Here is a 16,171-nt window from a genome sequence, read left to right as displayed (position 1 = left end):
CATCTATCTTTGTATTTGCATATCCATTTGTCTACATACTGATTTTCTTTACATATTTATCTATCTAGCTACCATGGGAACTGTGTATCTTGCAGTTTCTGCTCTCCTGAATTACACGCTGGATTTCTAAAGCTAACTTCTCCATGATGGCATTCACTGAAGCCTGTCAGCATTTCTTTCTTGAACCTTCTTGTATTCATTCTCGTCTTTAATTCGTATAAAGTACCCTTGATTCTGATTTAAACCTAAAATGTCACAATTTTTACCATATATATTAACAATAATGTAGAAGCCATTACTATTTCTGCTAGTAAAAACATTTACTTGGAAATAACAGTCATGTACTGTTATAGAACAAGCAACAAGGCCAGGGCTTAATTTCTTTTTTCTCTGACTTGTTGGCTAACAAATTCTGGGGAAACTATGGTGGTTTTTTTGCTATGAAAATAAAATTCAATGAATTTATTTGAAAAAAAAAGTAACATTTTCATAATGTGAAGATGGTGTACTTCTGATGACAGTAATGGCAATTTCATTATCAAATCATTGGGTTTTTGGAGGATAACTTCTTGAGTTCTTTATATATTTTTGATATTAGCCTATGTCAGATGTTAGTGAAAATGGTTAGTGAAGATTTTTTTCCCAATCTCTAGGTCAACAATTTGTCCTATTGATGGTGTCTTTTGCCTTGCAAAAGCTTTTTAGTTTCATGAGGTCTTATTTATCAATTGTTGATCTTAGTGCCTGAGCCATTGGTATTCTCTTCAGGAAATTTCCCCTTGTGCTAATGAGTTCGAAGGTCTTTCCGACTTTCTCCTGTATTAGATTCAGTGTATCTGGTTTTATGTTGAGGTCCTTGATCAAATTGGACTTGAACTTTGTGTAAAGTAATAAATATGGATGTATTTTCATTCTCTTACATACAGACAGCTGGTTAAACCAGTACCATTTACTGAAGATGCTTTCTTTTCTCCTTTGTCAAAGATCAAGTGTCCATAGGTATGTGGGTTTATACTTCTGGGTCTTCAATTCTATTCCAGTGATCTACCTGTCTGTCTCTGTACCAATACCATACAGTTTCACTATTGCCTTGTAATACTGCTTGAGGTCAGGAATGGTGATTTCCCCTAGAAGATCTTTTATTGTTGAGAATAGTTTTGGCTATCCTGCGTTTTTTGTGTTTCCATATGAAGTTGAGAATTGCTCTTTCCATGTCTGTGAAGAACTGTGTTGGAAATTTATGGAGATTACACTGAATCTGTACATTACTTTTGGCAAGATGGTCATTTTCACTATGTTAATCTTTTGAATTCATGAGCATGGGAGATCTTTCCATCTTTAGGTCGTCTTTGATATTTTTTTGGGGGGGCACTTGAAGTTATTGTCATACAGATCTTTCACTTGCTTGGTAAGAGTTATACCTAGATATGTTATACTATTTGTGTCTATTGCAGGCAAATGGATGGAACTAGAAAATATCATCCTGAATGAGGTAACTAACTCAGACCCAAAAGTACAAGCATGGTATGTACTCACTGATAAGATGATACTAGCCAAGAAATACAGAATCCCTAGGATACAACCAACAGGCTACAAGAGTGTAACAAGCAGAAAGGCCCAAGTAAGGAGGCTTCAATCCCACTTAGAAAAGGGAAGGAAATAATCATGGGAGGTAGTGGGAGAGGAGGGGTGAGTTGGGGAAAATGGGAACAGGATCAGATATGGGAGGACAGGACAAGAGAAAAGCCCAGAGGGCCGAGGGAATGAGTGGAAACAAGCAACCTTGGGGGAGGGGGTGGAAGGTGTGGGGAGGACCCTCTAAAAGGTACCAGAGACCCAGGAGGTGAGACACTCATTGGGGGTGACTTTAACCAAAATGCCCAACATTAGGGAAAGGGAACTCAAAGAGTCCGACTCCAGTAGATAGGCAGGGTCTCAACAGGAGAGACAGGGTCACTGACCCACAGTCAAGATTCCTGACCCAGATTGTTCCTGTCTAAAAACTGCAGGGACAAAAGTGGAGGAGAAACTGAAGGAAAGGCTGCCCACTGACTGGCCCAACTTGGGATCCATCTCATGAGGGGTTGGGGAGGAAGGCAAGGCCTGACACTATTACTATGATGTGTTTATAGACGGGAGCCTAGCATGGCTGTCCTCTGAGAAGCCCTACCAGCAGCTGACTGAGACAGAATCAGATACTTACACCCAAGCACTGGACTGAAGTCGGGGACCCGTATGGTTGAATTAGGGGAAGGACTGAAGAAGTTGAAGGGGAGAGCAACCCCATAGGAAGAACAACAGTCTCAACTAACCCAGACCCCAGGGAGCTCCCAGAGAATGAGCCACCAACCAGGAGCACCTGGGCTGGTGGAGGCCCTGGGCACATATGTAGCAGAGGACTGCCTGGTCTGGTCTGGCCTCAGTGGGAGGAGACGTGGGAGACTTGAGGTCACAGGGAAGGGGGAGGCGTGGTGGGCAGGGAAGCACCTTTTCAGAGGCCAGGGGGAAGAGGAATGGGATGAACAACTATGGGAAAGGGATTTAGGGGGGCAACGAATGGAATATAAATAAATAAAAATTTAAAAAACTAAAGAAATATGACTTATCTGAATAAAGAGACATTCAAGGGAAATGTATGATCTGATTATGTTATTAGAATTTAAATTTCAAGCACATATTTGAATTGTTAGTGTAAAAATAGTAACTGAAATTCATGGCGCAGGGCATTTAAAACCATGGGCTGAGTCATACCACTAAAAACAAAACTTGCTTCCCAATAGTACATGTAAAATCTTACAGATATAGGTAAAAATTATGCCCCTAATATATTCATAAAGTATACATACTCTAGTTCTATTGAATAAATATACCATTTGTAAGATATATTTATCCTAACTATAAAAAAATAATCTGGGCTGGCTAGACAGCTCTGTAAGTAAAGGCATGTGCACCAGCACATGATGACCCAAGTGCAATCACTCCATGTGAGCTGTGGCACATGCATGTACACACACACACACACACACACACACTGTGGCACATGCATGTACACACACACACACACAATTAAAAGTTAAAAAACAATCTAACAAATGTCTAAGCACATGGCTCATCATAATGCATCCAAAAACATCAGCTCTCTTTTTATCCTGCGTACTCTTATGGTATTTGTATGCGTGTGTGTGTTTTCTGTGCATCTTCATGTCCACATGTGTGGGTGAGTCAGCCTGGAGTGTTGTGTCTCTTGGAGACATGTGCCATGCCACTCTCTGGCCTGGAACTCAATGAAGAGCCTAGGCTGGCCAGCCAGTAACCTGCAGGAGCTCCCTGTCCCTGCCTACACACTGATAGGTGTCTCTGCTCTACTTTTTAAAGGGGATGCTAGCTATTTGAAAGTAGGTCTTTATGTCATCTGAGTCATCTCCTCATCCTTCTTCCTCAACAACACAACAATTACGGAACCTGCACATAAATGTGAGTTTTTAAAAGGAAGACTGGTACAGCCAAACTAAGGAACCAAAAATATCCTGGGGTCTCCACGGTTGACTTTTGAAACTCTTCTAGTAAAACACGTTTTTAATGCAGTGAGCATAGAATCTTGCTCCAAATATGACAGTCATGCCATGCTCTCTGTTGTCCTCTGACCTCTGCATATGCACGGTCACAAATGTATGTTACACTCACATGCACAAAATAAATAAAATTAAAATAAGCATCCTCGATTTCAAGACTGCATCTGTGGTAACTAATGAGCTTTGGGTCTTAGCCTTAGTACTGCCCTCACAACAGTCTGATTCTACAACTGTGTAGTGCCCGACAGGAGGACTGCTGCTGAAAGCACTCTGGGGAAAATGAGAAGGTGTGAGGAGGAGGAAACTGATATCGCCTAGGAAACAGAAGTTACATTTCACAAAAGCTACAGCAATATTTACAGAATCCTGCTGCCAAAACCACATTGCCATGCTCAGCAGTGTTGGCATGAAAGTGACCCCCAAGATTTAATAGTTATGTTTCCGTGTTAGAACACCATGAATTAAATGGCAGGAAATCTTGATCAAGTTGATGATTCTTTTTAAATTCTAAACGAGTTAGAACATTGCTTTTTGAAAATATTTTGATCTTATAATTATAAAAGTAAATTTTTTGTTGAAACCTGAACATTATTCAAAACCACTCACAATATCTAAATCCTGGTGTGTGTGTGTGTGTGTGTGTGTGTGTGTGTGTGTGTGTGTTTTAATGAGTTTCTAAATCCAAGTCTATCACTTCTTTATTTACTGTGGTGTGGGGTGCATGAGCCATGGGTGCACTCACGGAGGTCAGAGAGCAGCTCTGCTTCTGCCTCTCCTTCCACCACGTGGCTCCTGGACTGGACTCAGGTCATTAGGGTGGGTGGTCAGTGCCTTTATGTGTGAGTCACTGTCATACCTAAACTCAAAGTTTAGTAGCTAGTAATGAAAATTATCATCATTTTGATTTAGAAGCCAAGTACAACACATTTCACAGACACTGAACCTGGGCTACGGCTCCTTCCAGTGAGGGATGACCTAACTGAAGTTTCAAATATTTACCAAATAAAGCATCTTAGAATGAAATATCTAATTTGTAACATGCTATTCCTTAAATACTCTAATTTTGTTCCTTGGTAATACATACTAGTTAGAAAAAAGTGAGGACTTGTTTTGCTGCAGAGTCTGATGGCCAACGTTCTGTGTCTGAAAAGCTTTATTGGAGTTGGTAAAGAATCTAAGATTTAACTTAACTCTGTTGAGAGTGTACTTAGCAAGCTAAGCAGTGGCCCTTGGTTTTATACTGTGGGAGTGCCCAAAAGCATAATTTTAGACAATAAAATTCAAACTAAATCAACTACCATTCACTAACTAAAAATGTGACAATCTTAAAGACATAGGGAACTTTACAGCCCAGTCGCCCCACACAACAGGAAACGTTGTCACAGCCTAGCTGCCCATCTCCACAAATCTACAATTACCTTCTTCTTTATATATTCCTTCATCCATTTTACTGAGAAGCAGTGAAATGCCTTGTACTCCAGCAGGCTACCATTCTGTTACTGCTAGCCAATTGTTCAGGAATCCCCAAGGACATCCTTTGATAGCCATTACAAAATTGTCCCTTCTCTGTATCTTAGACTCTGAGTTGATAATGTGATATGATATAAAGGACACTCAACTGGCAGTCGAGAGACCTACTCCCAGTTACATCTCTGCAGCTAACTGAAGTATATATCTTGTTAAAAGACATTTTAATCACATTAGTCTCAGGTTTTTCACTTGTAAAAAATATTTAGGAGTTAGTCAACATCTAACATTCTATAAATAAAACCCTACCATAAATATTTTTTACTTTGTTAGGTGTTAAAGAATTATCCCAAATAACTAAGAGTGCTGGAAGCACACAGCCTAGCATCCCCAAATGAGTAGTCAAAAATTAACAAACTCAGCATATGACAATCAGTTCCCCAGGGCACCCCTCTGGGGTTCCTGTGCTCTCTCCATGCCCAGTTTCCATCCTATACTGGGAAACGGCTGTGAGCATTGAGTCCCAGCTAGGGCATATCCAAGTCCATCAAGCCTTTGTAGGAATGCTCCAGGGACACACTTCTCACTGCTGAACACTCTCTTCATGAGGCAGGCATGTAGCGCTGGGCTCTAAGTTTTCATTCTATCTTGTATTTAAAGGAAAACAGGTTTTGTCTTTTATTTTCCCCTCTTCTCAGCTTCTGACATTATGATCTTAGGCACTCAGGTTCCATAAACCCTTACGTGTCACCAAAGACTTATGGTTTGGTTTTACATGGAATGTGCCATCCTTTTTGAAGTTCTACATCACTTTGTTTACTGTTTAACCACTGAAACATTCTCAAGGCTCACCCGGCCTATTATCAGCGTCTGGGCATTGTCAGGGAAACTCCTGTCAGTGGCTTCCGTCACACCTTGTATCTGATTAACACACTCTAGGATAACACAGAGCTACACAGACCTGCTCTGTGGCCTGGAGCCACTGATGGAGAACAGATTTTCCCCTCTTTAATCTGGCAGACCCTAATTGACTCTGTAATATGGTTTATTTAATAACGTTTTTATACTAAATTAAAACAAGTCTGAAATAGTCCTGTTTTTTAAGGCTAAAAAGCTCCAAAAAGGGAGGCTTTTATAGCTTAAAAACATTTTCTCAAAAATACACATATATTTATATTTCTTTTTGTTATATGGGTATAGGCAGCAGGGCAGAGGCGGGAGTAATAAACATACATTTAATAAAGCTGTTGGCTTTTATGTATATACTGCCTTTCTCAACATGGCTGTCCTAGTGTGGACCTTTACACAGCCTCAACTGAGGCAAATCTTAAAGCAAACTTTTAGGTATGAGTATCTCCTTAGACAAATTTTTAAAAAGGTAATGAGGAGACTAACCTGTACTAATAGCATTTTAAATATGCCACTTTAGACCTTATATATAATTATATGAAATTTATTTAATTAAGTAATCATGACTTTTCATTTTTTAATGCTTTGTTTGGGTTTCAAGTCCAACTGTGGTCATTTAATCCAAGTAAAGCAAGACATGTAAGAATCAGTAAAGGAAATATACAAAAAATTTCATGAATATGCATTTTCTTTTATTTAATTTCTAACAAGCTGGAAAAATATCCTAAATTCTATGTGATAAAAGAAGAACTACAAAAGAGGGCCAAACAAACTTGGCATTAAGTATAATTTCATTTTATAGAATTAAGAAAAAAAATTTAAAATGTACTTACACTGATAAATTAAATTTTATGTGTCTATAAACAGGAGCCAGCTCTAGCTGTCTGGCAAGATGATTTTACAAGTTCTATCAACAATTCATTAGAAAGGTCTCTGTGCTCTGTCTCCACCCACAATTAATAGTGAGAGCCAGGCTGGAGTGATGCCTTGGGGTGGGTAAAGGGGTTACCAACTCCAGTGTGAGAACCCAATTTCACATCTGCAGAACCAAAATAAAGCCAGCCGCCACTGCAAGCCTCTGCATTCCCAGGGCTCCCATGGCAAGGTGGCAGGCAGACACAGGTCAATGACCAGTAGCTCAAGGGCTAGCTAGTGTGGTATGTGATACAGTGAACAAAAATATCCTGTCTCAAATAGTGTGAGAAGTGAGGACCAACCACTGAGGTTGCACTCTAACCAACACAGGTACCCCCACTTACACACACACACACACACACACACACACACACACACAGGTACAGAGCATATATGCACATGTGTGCAACACACACACACACACACACACACACACACACACACACACACACGCATACATCTTAGTGGGAGGTAAAGAGAAAGAGATGTATAAAGGGTGACTACCCATTTTATTCAATTCTTTTTGTAAAATTAATCATCCCATTCATTTACATCTCAAATGATATCCCACTTCCAGGTTACTCCCTCCACCAACCCCTCATCCCAAGATATCCCACTCCCTGCTTAGCCTTCCACCAGCCCCCTATCCCACATCCGCCCTCCCCCTCCCTTTTGCCTGTATGAAAGTGCTCCCCCCTCACCTACACTCTCGTGCCCCACATTCTCTGCTTTTTGAAAGCTTGATTTCTAATCCTAACCCAATACATTTTTTCTCTGTAACTTAACTATTGTCAGATACATTTAAAGTGTTCTAGGTAGCAGGATTATTAAACCAGCTTTTTTGTCTGATCAAGGTTTTCTTGGAAATCTTTGTGAGGAAGGTTACTCTGCTTTTATACCTTCATTAGTTTATCTCATTTAAGTAGGCCAGCCCTATTTAATATAAACTGTTCTGTACTTATAAGATGACCTTATTTTCCAAGTTAAAATACTAGACCAGGTATTAATTTGATTATTGAACACATTCATTGTCTGTGGCCATAATTAATTACTGAAAAAGGAAGAACTATCATACAAATCTCAGCCACCCGAATAGTCAAGCACACGCCAGGACACTGGGGGTTAGAAAGACAAAAGACATGGCACTGAACCTGAGAACCTAATTATCCCTTCTCTTGTGAGCACTATGTAGTTGGCATAGAACATCTACTGAGGGCCCTGTCACATTCCTGTTCTGGGCTGACAAGCTCATGTGTTCAGATTACAGATCTCCAGAATCTAGACTGTAAACTTTGATATTCAATGGCCTTGTGCTACTGAGCTCCATAGTTATCTTAGTGTCTCTCACGTACTATGTGCATAGATAACATGCTTTAAATGAATGACAACACAGCCATGTCTGAAGAGGGGTGTGTTTGCCGGTTTGAGAGGATGTTTTGAGGTCCTCAAATACTTCACAGGAAGCTGAGGATATACTAATGGCAGAAGTGGGTTTTAGAAGCCCTGTTGACAGATGTGTAAGTTCTCCTCCTTTTAAGATTTCCAAGGCCCAGGGAGAAAAGAAAATGATCCACTAAACCAAAATCGTAGATGTCCAGGTAGCCAGCTCTCTCATAAGGGCTCCCTGCTCTTCCCCACATGGGCATCATTCATTCCCTGCCTCTCTAAGCCACAAGCAACCTCAGTCACACAGCAACAGTTTACTGGTACCCCCAGCGAGGCTGCAGTATGCAATACATGCAACCCTCTTAGTTCACAAAGAACCAAAAGAAACACCTGTTTCAGTTCGTGAGTTTAGGCCTCTGGATCATCCACTCCTATCACAGATGAGTTTCTAATGAAGTCCTTACAGGATGAAAAATACTTAGCCACTATTACTTAGCATGGCCAGCAACATTACACTGTCCCTTGATGTCTTTATTTAGTGCTTTCCCACTTTGCTTCACAATGTTTCTCTAGCTTCAAATAACACCAAACTCTCTTTTATTCCTGAAACAGATTTGGATGGAAAGTTGTATCCTCCACTGTGATCAGTAACAGTGACTTGAAAATGGAAGACCGGCAGCTTTTGTGCAAGCAGAACAGTGCATTAAGATGGCTTGCTGTGAAGGCTTCACTCCTGCTTTAAAGGGGAGCAAGAATACCCTTGGCAGGGAACAGGGAGGCAAAGTGTAGAACAGAGGCAGAAGGGACACCCATTCAGAGCCTGCCCCACATGTGGCCCATACATATACAGCCACCAAACTAGATAAGATGGATGAAGCAAAGAAGTGCAGGCTGACAGGAACCGGATGTAGATCACTCCTGAGAGACACAGCCAGAATACAGCAAATACAGAGGCGAATGCCAGCAGCAAACCACTGAACTGAGAACGGGACCCCGTTGAAGGAATCAGAGAAAGAACTGGAAGAGCTTGAAGGGCTCAGGACCCCATATGTACAACAATGCCAAGCAACCAGAGCTTCCAGGGACTAAGCCACTACCCAAAGACTATACATGGACTGACCCTGGACTCTGACCTCATAGGTAGCAATGAATATCCTAGTAAGAGCACCAGTGGAAGGGAAGCCCTTGGTCCTGCTAAGACTGAACCTCCAGTGAACGTGATTGTTGGGGGGAGGGCGGTAATGGGGGGTGGATGGGGAGGGGAACTCCGATAGAGAAGGGGAGGGGTTAGGGGGATGTTGGACTGAAAACCGGGAAAGGGAATAGCAATTGAAATGTAAGTAAGAAATACCCAGTTTAATAAAGATGAAAAAAAAAAAGATGGCTTGCTGCAAGACTGAAAAGCCACCCAGCGACCAGCCCAACTTGGAATCTATCCCATGTGCGCACACCAAATCCTGACACTATTACTGAAACCACATTGTGCGTGCAGAGAGGGGCCTGAATGGCCGTCCTTGGAGAGGCTTTACCAGCAACTGACTCAGACAAATGTAGATACTAACATTGGATTAAGTTACAGGAAGGACTAAAGGAGCTGAAGGGAATTGCAACCCCATAGGAAGAACAAGAGTGTCAACTAACCTGACCCCTCAGAGCTCCCAGACACTAGGTCCCAAAACAAGGAGTATACATGGGTTACCTGTATACCCAAGGCACCTGTGTGCAGAGGACTGCCTTGTATGGTCTTAGAGTGAGAGCATGAACCTAATCCTGTAGAAATTTGATGCCTTAGGAAAGAGGAATGCTGGTGGAGTTGAGGTGGATGTGGGTGGGTCGGAGAGCACCCTCTCACAGGCGTGGTGGGGTGGGGAGGATTGGGAAAGGGGGCAACTTTTGGAATGTAAATAATTAAAATAATTTAATAAGAAAATGGCTTGCTGCAGATCATGAAGGAAGAGGGGGCAGGAAGACTGATTAGAGCCAGAGATGGCAGATGACTACCAGGAAGAGGTGTTTTCAGAACACTACAGCAGTTGTACACATGCACTCAGGAGCTCAAGTGGTTGTGACAGCATGCACAGGACCTAAACGAGTTCAAGTCAGACAAAAAGCAGCATGGGGGTCTGGGCACAAGACAGAGACAGAGAGCAACAGAAGAGATTTGATGTATTTAAGGGCATGGCCCCTGTTAGGTCTAACACAGTTAGTGGACAGCCCACATCCAAGAGTACACAGGTAACGCTAATGAGATTGATGGGCTAACAGAAAGCAAATGAGGACACAAAGTCGGATTGGTATGGAATAGAGAGGTGGATCCTGGAGGAGATGGAGAAGTGGGCCAAAAGGGATTATTATCAAAACATACTGGATACAATTCTCAAGTAACAATAATTAAAAAAGATGCTTTTCTCCTCGAAGTTCCCCTAAATGAGGATGCTCAGAAAGCTGGGAGTATAATACTGAGTTTAAAGTAAAATAAGCTACTATAAAATTAGAACATGGGGATCTTTCAACTAAAAAGGTATTTTTACAGTAGAAAAGGCAGCTTCCTTTTGGCTAAAGGTCCTAAAATATACATTTTGCAATTAATAGTCCTATTTTGTAAATTGTCATAGCATAAAATTTTATAAAAATCCAAATTCATCCAGTCTGTGGGGCAACGTCAAATATAAGCTATGAGCAGTAATATATCTGTCTGAAGTACACACTCAGAATCACTGAGATTAATCAAGACAACAAGCGGTTTATCTTCTGATGTCACCTAAAAATCAAAATGAAAGCAAAGAATGTGGATATTTACTTGTCCTAAAGAAGGGAAATGGTGCTTCGAATAACTTATGCATAGATTTCTCAACTTGGTTTGACTGCTCACTCGGGTTAAATGTGCCATGAGCATCGTCTCTAGTCCTTACAGCAAGTCTAAGGATCAGAAGTATCACTGTAAACTGAGTGGTCACAATCTTAAAGGGTTCACGAGATTCTTTAATATATGCTTTAAAAATAAGTTGAATGTAGGAGATCAACCTGCCCCTTTCTGAAAGTCAAAGGCTGAATTATGATCAGAGCTTCTATCTAAGTGAGGAAAATTATGTTCTTAGAGTTTGTTATAATTCTCTACTGTCTAGCTAAATTTGGACCTTATAGTCCAATGGCAGAAAGATAAAATAAGTATGTTTTTAGTAAAATAAGGCTTGTTTCCATATCCTGGTACCTTTCTACCCGCTATACTGGATTTCACTTCTGGGAAGCACGAGCAGGATCTGAGCCAGCCGAACAGCACAGTGGGGCTTCCAGATCCCTCTGAAGTCTTCATGACAAGAAGGCTCTTCACAATATTATCTAGCACGGTTTTCTTTGTGGCTTTACAGTTTAATGCTGACTACAAGCTATAAGTCTCCCCAGGGAGAATGTGAGCAACGACGTAAAATGAAGGCTGAAGAAGGGGACAAAGGGAAATGAACACCTGCGTTGTTGGTGGTCTTTGCTTTCTCAATGAGTATCATTTTAATACAGTTAGATTCCATCTCACACCAGTCAGAATGGCTAAGATAAAAACCTCCGGTGACAATGGATGCTGGCAAGGATGTGGACAAAGAGAAACACTCCTCCATTGCTGGTGGGATTGCAAGCTGGTACAACCACTCTGGAAATCAGTCTGGAGGTTCCTCAGAAAATTGGGCATTGCACTACCTAAGGACCCTGCTATACCACTCCTGGGCATATACCCAACAGATGTTCCAACATATATAACAAGGACACAGAAAATGTCAGCTATTAAAAACAATGACTACATGAAATTCTTATATATTTGGTTGTGAGCCTAGCCTTTAACGGCTGAGCCATCTCTCCAGCCCGACTACATGAAATTCTTAGGCAAATGGATGGAACTAGAAAATATCATCCTGAGTGAGGTAACCCAATCACAAAAGAAAACACATGGTAAGCACTCATTGATAAGTGGATATTAGCCCAAAAGCTCAGAATATGCAAGATACAATTCACAGACCATATGAAACTCATGAAGAAGGAAGACCAAAGTGTGGATGCTTCAGTCCTTCTTAGAAGGGGGAAACAAAATACTCACAGGAGGTAGAGGGTGGGAGAGTGAAAAGAAGTGAGGAGGCTGAAGGGCTAAAAAGGGGGATAGGATCAGGTATGGGAGGAGATTGGGATGATATACAGAGGGTCAGGAATTTGAACAGAGATGTGTAGCAATGGGGGATGGGAAACTCGGGGTAGCCACCAGCAAGTGCCAGATGCCAGGAAAGCAAGAGGGATGAGATTAGCTGAAATGCCCAATGAAGGGGAGGGAGAACCTGTAGAGACCATATCTAGAGGTTAGGCAAACCCACCCCTCATTGGGGGCTCATCTTCAAATTCTTAACCCAGAGGGGCTCCTGTCTAAAGTAAATATGAGGACAAAGAGTGGAGCAGAGACTGAAGGAAAGGCCATCAATAGACTGCCGAACTTGGGAATCCAGCCCATATACAGACACCAAACCCAGACACTACTGGGGATGCCAAGAAGTGCTTGCTGACAGAAGACTGTTATAGATGTCTCCTGAGAGGATCTGCCAGAGTCTAACAGAGTCGAAGGCTCACCATTGGACTGAACACGGGGACCCCAAATGAGGAGTCAGGGGAAGGACTGAAGGAGGGGGTTAGCAACCTCATAGGAAGAACAACAATATCAACCAATCAGACCCCTCAGAGCTCCCAGGGACTAAACCACTAACCAAAGAGTATACATGGAGGGACCCTTGGCTCCAGCCGCATATGTAGCAGAGGATGACATTGTATGGCATCAATAGAAAGAGAAGCCCTTGGTCCTGTGAAGGCTCTTTTCCCCAATGTAGGGGAATCAAAGGGTGTTGAGGTGGGAGTGGGTTGGTGGGAGGGGGAGCACCCTCATAGAAGCAGGGGGAGGGGAGATGGGAGAGGTTCCCCGAGGGGAGATTTGGAAAGGAGATACCATTTGAAAAGTAAATACATAAAATATTCAATAAAAAAGATTAAATTGAAATGACGTTAGAGGAAGTGAGGGTAAAGGTTAAGAACAGACCTTACTATGAGATCAGTAGAAAACTGTGGCTGCAGAGAAGGGAAGCTGCAGTGACTGTGAGGGAACTGTGCACGGGGTGGAGGCAACTCCAAGCAAAAGGCAGGCAACGTGAGCTCAAATCCCATGTTTAACTGGGATAAGATGTTATCCTGCAACAAACTCATACTTCGTGTCAAATATTCTTACATTAAGGTTATCTTTAGAGCTACCATTTAGTTAATTCTGAAGTAAAACTCCTGCCAAGCCTGTCCAACTACACCTTCCATTTCTCAGAGAGGAACTGGAGCACAGGAAGCGGTGTGCTACAGCTCACTACTGGACTCTCTGCTTAGAGACTCACACACGTACACCTCTAAGCGGCCCCTTGTTCTTATAGTGCATATTTTATACGCAATGACATGGGGGTGTATTTGAAATGGTATATATGCCATTAAATTGTTCCCCAAGAGTATTAAATACTTTATGTTTATAACCTCCATGGCCATTTCTAGCAAGCTATGATACATTGGTAAAAATCCTTTTCTACATATATTCCCTATTCTGGCTTAGATCAAAGCTAAAACAGCATTTAATCAATTTAATTCAAAACCACTAAGCGGTACTTAGCCAAGTTTAAAAAGCTGCTGACATCAAGTAAGATGAATTTCCAAAATAAAACTGGACAGGGACATCAACAAGAAAGTTTCTGTCATTAATTTTCTACTCTGCAATTAAATCACTAACAGAAAAGTTAACTCAGCTTATTTTCAATGAATTAGGTAATCAGTTTTCAAAAAATGTTTGTCAATTTGTTTAAAGAGGTTGTTAAGCTCCTAACACTACTGGATAGGCTACCATCAGGAAACCTTACAACATGGCAGAAATGCAGTTCAGAGAAGGTAGCAGGCATGCTATGTCATCAGTATACAGCAAAAGTTAAAAAGCATTCGTGATTACAACACAGCCCTACCCTAAAGCTCGAGTCCAAGAAGAGCTCTACAGCGGGATCTTGATTTTTGGAGAAAATCTAAGTCCAGCCAGTTTCTAACCTAAGACGTAGCTCGTCCCTCTACTTACGTATACTTTTAAATGCCCCAGTTTCAACAATATAATCAAATAACTGAGAAAATAGTTTAAATAAATTTTGATTCATTTTACAGACATTGCCATCTTCTATACACGCTTCTAAAAGTTGATTCTAGGATAATGCAGAGATCAGACTGCACTGTAATTATGTGCAAACTCCTCTCATGAGCCTATAGCTAAAAGCTGAAAGCCTCATAGAAGTGGGGGTTGGGGAGCTGGGGGTGGAATAGTGGGTTTCTGGAGGGGAAACCGGGAAATAGGGTAACATTTAAAATGTAAATTAAAAAATGAGAAAAAATATTAAAAAATAAAAGCTGAACGCCCAAAGACCTAACTTGGATCAAAGAGTTTTCTAGATCTTAACAAAAGTAGAGTTGTGTTAACATCAATAGTTCAAATTAGGTCTACAATGTCTTCTCTTTCACAAAATAAAATCAGTATAGGTTTTGTAGAGAAAGTACTTACTGCGATAATATCTAACGTGTTATCACAGACTTTCCGGATTTCATTATTTTTATCATGCATCAGGTCTATGAGATATGCTGGAGCTTCTGAATAAAAGTGGTTAAGGATGCAAAATGAATCGAATTGTTACTCAGTCACAGAGAAATTACACATAACATTATGGCAACATGCCACACACAGACAAACACTCACATACACACACTCTCTCTTACACTTACACACACACACACACACACACACACTAACATATACTCACACACACACATATACACTCATCCCCACACTCATGCATTCACATACACAATACACTCACACTCACACACACATACATGGGAGGAGGTGGGGAGACAGTGTCAGAAAGAGCTGAAATTACTTTCTCTATCTTTCATGTTCATGATATTCAGGGTAATTTATTTCATATGTCAATGAATATGAGCAAATAATGAATCAGTCAAATCTCATATTGTTGCTATAGTAAGAAGAAAAACTGGAGACATAATATGCCATTTAAAACAACAAAGCATTTTAAAATAAAAGAATTTAAAGAAACAATAAAACATATGTGCAAATATAACATATGTGCAAAGAAAACCCAGAGAAACAAAATAGTTCAACAAAGAACACCAAAGTGAAAACTGGACATAAACTAAACACAACAGACTCCTAAGAGAAGTACAAGGCAGAGAGTAAGTAAGACAACTTTTACATATGGGCCTCTCATTAGCAAGTAGGCTCAGCGGGCAGGGCAGCCAGTGAGTCCCAGATGTAGGCACAATGGTATTGGGCACTGTGTAAAGATTCTTGTATTATTCAGATGCTGAGTTCTGTGCCCCCATAGCTGGTTTGAATCCTTATTCTGAAAATTCCGTCTCAATGTTGTGTAAACATTCCTTGCCAATTTTTCCCTGATTGGTCACTAAAGAAGCTGGTCAGCTAATGGCTGAGCTGAGGAGAGAATAGGGCAGAACTTCCTTCCAGCCAGGGGAGTTGGGGAGAGAAAAAGGAAGTGGAGATTCACTGCAGGTAGAGGTTCCAGGAGACACCATGTTAAAACACTCAGGGCAGAGAGAGCCCTAACATGCAAGTATCTCAGGGATTTGACTGGGAGGCAGCCAGATTAGTTTAGAGGGTTAAAATAGATTAACACTGCTCAGCTGTTGTGCCTTAAAGCTGTGAAATAAATCTAATAGTGCAGTCTCAATTATTTGCTGGCTAGCTAGGCTGAGAGAAAAACCGCAACACTTAAACAAATGCCACTAATACCTAGAGTTCACTCACCTCTTCCGGGGGTACTGAGATTAGACACTCAACACCATCATACCCACTGTTA

The 16,171-nt window shown here is 41.1% G+C and overlaps 1 protein-coding gene across 2 annotated transcripts in view; it reads right to left on the bottom strand.

The window, feature by feature from the left end:
- The window catches only part of Kifap3 (kinesin associated protein 3), a 122,746-nt gene that overhangs the window by 36,029 nt on the left and 70,546 nt on the right, over positions 1–16,171 (bottom strand). For both annotated transcript variants that reach the window (XM_032915456.1, XM_032915455.1), the window contains exon 17: positions 14,842–14,927. In XM_032915456.1, the coding sequence (XP_032771347.1) occupies positions 14,842–14,927 (86 nt within the window). The remainder of the gene's footprint in view (positions 1–14,841; positions 14,928–16,171) is intronic.

Source organism: Rattus rattus, chromosome 10 (genome assembly GCF_011064425.1).
Source record: "Rattus rattus isolate New Zealand chromosome 10, Rrattus_CSIRO_v1, whole genome shotgun sequence".
NCBI classification, from domain to species: Eukaryota; Metazoa; Chordata; class Mammalia; order Rodentia; family Muridae; genus Rattus; species Rattus rattus.
Note: the sequence above shows the minus strand (reverse complement) of the source record. Positions and strands in the feature narration are given on the sequence as shown.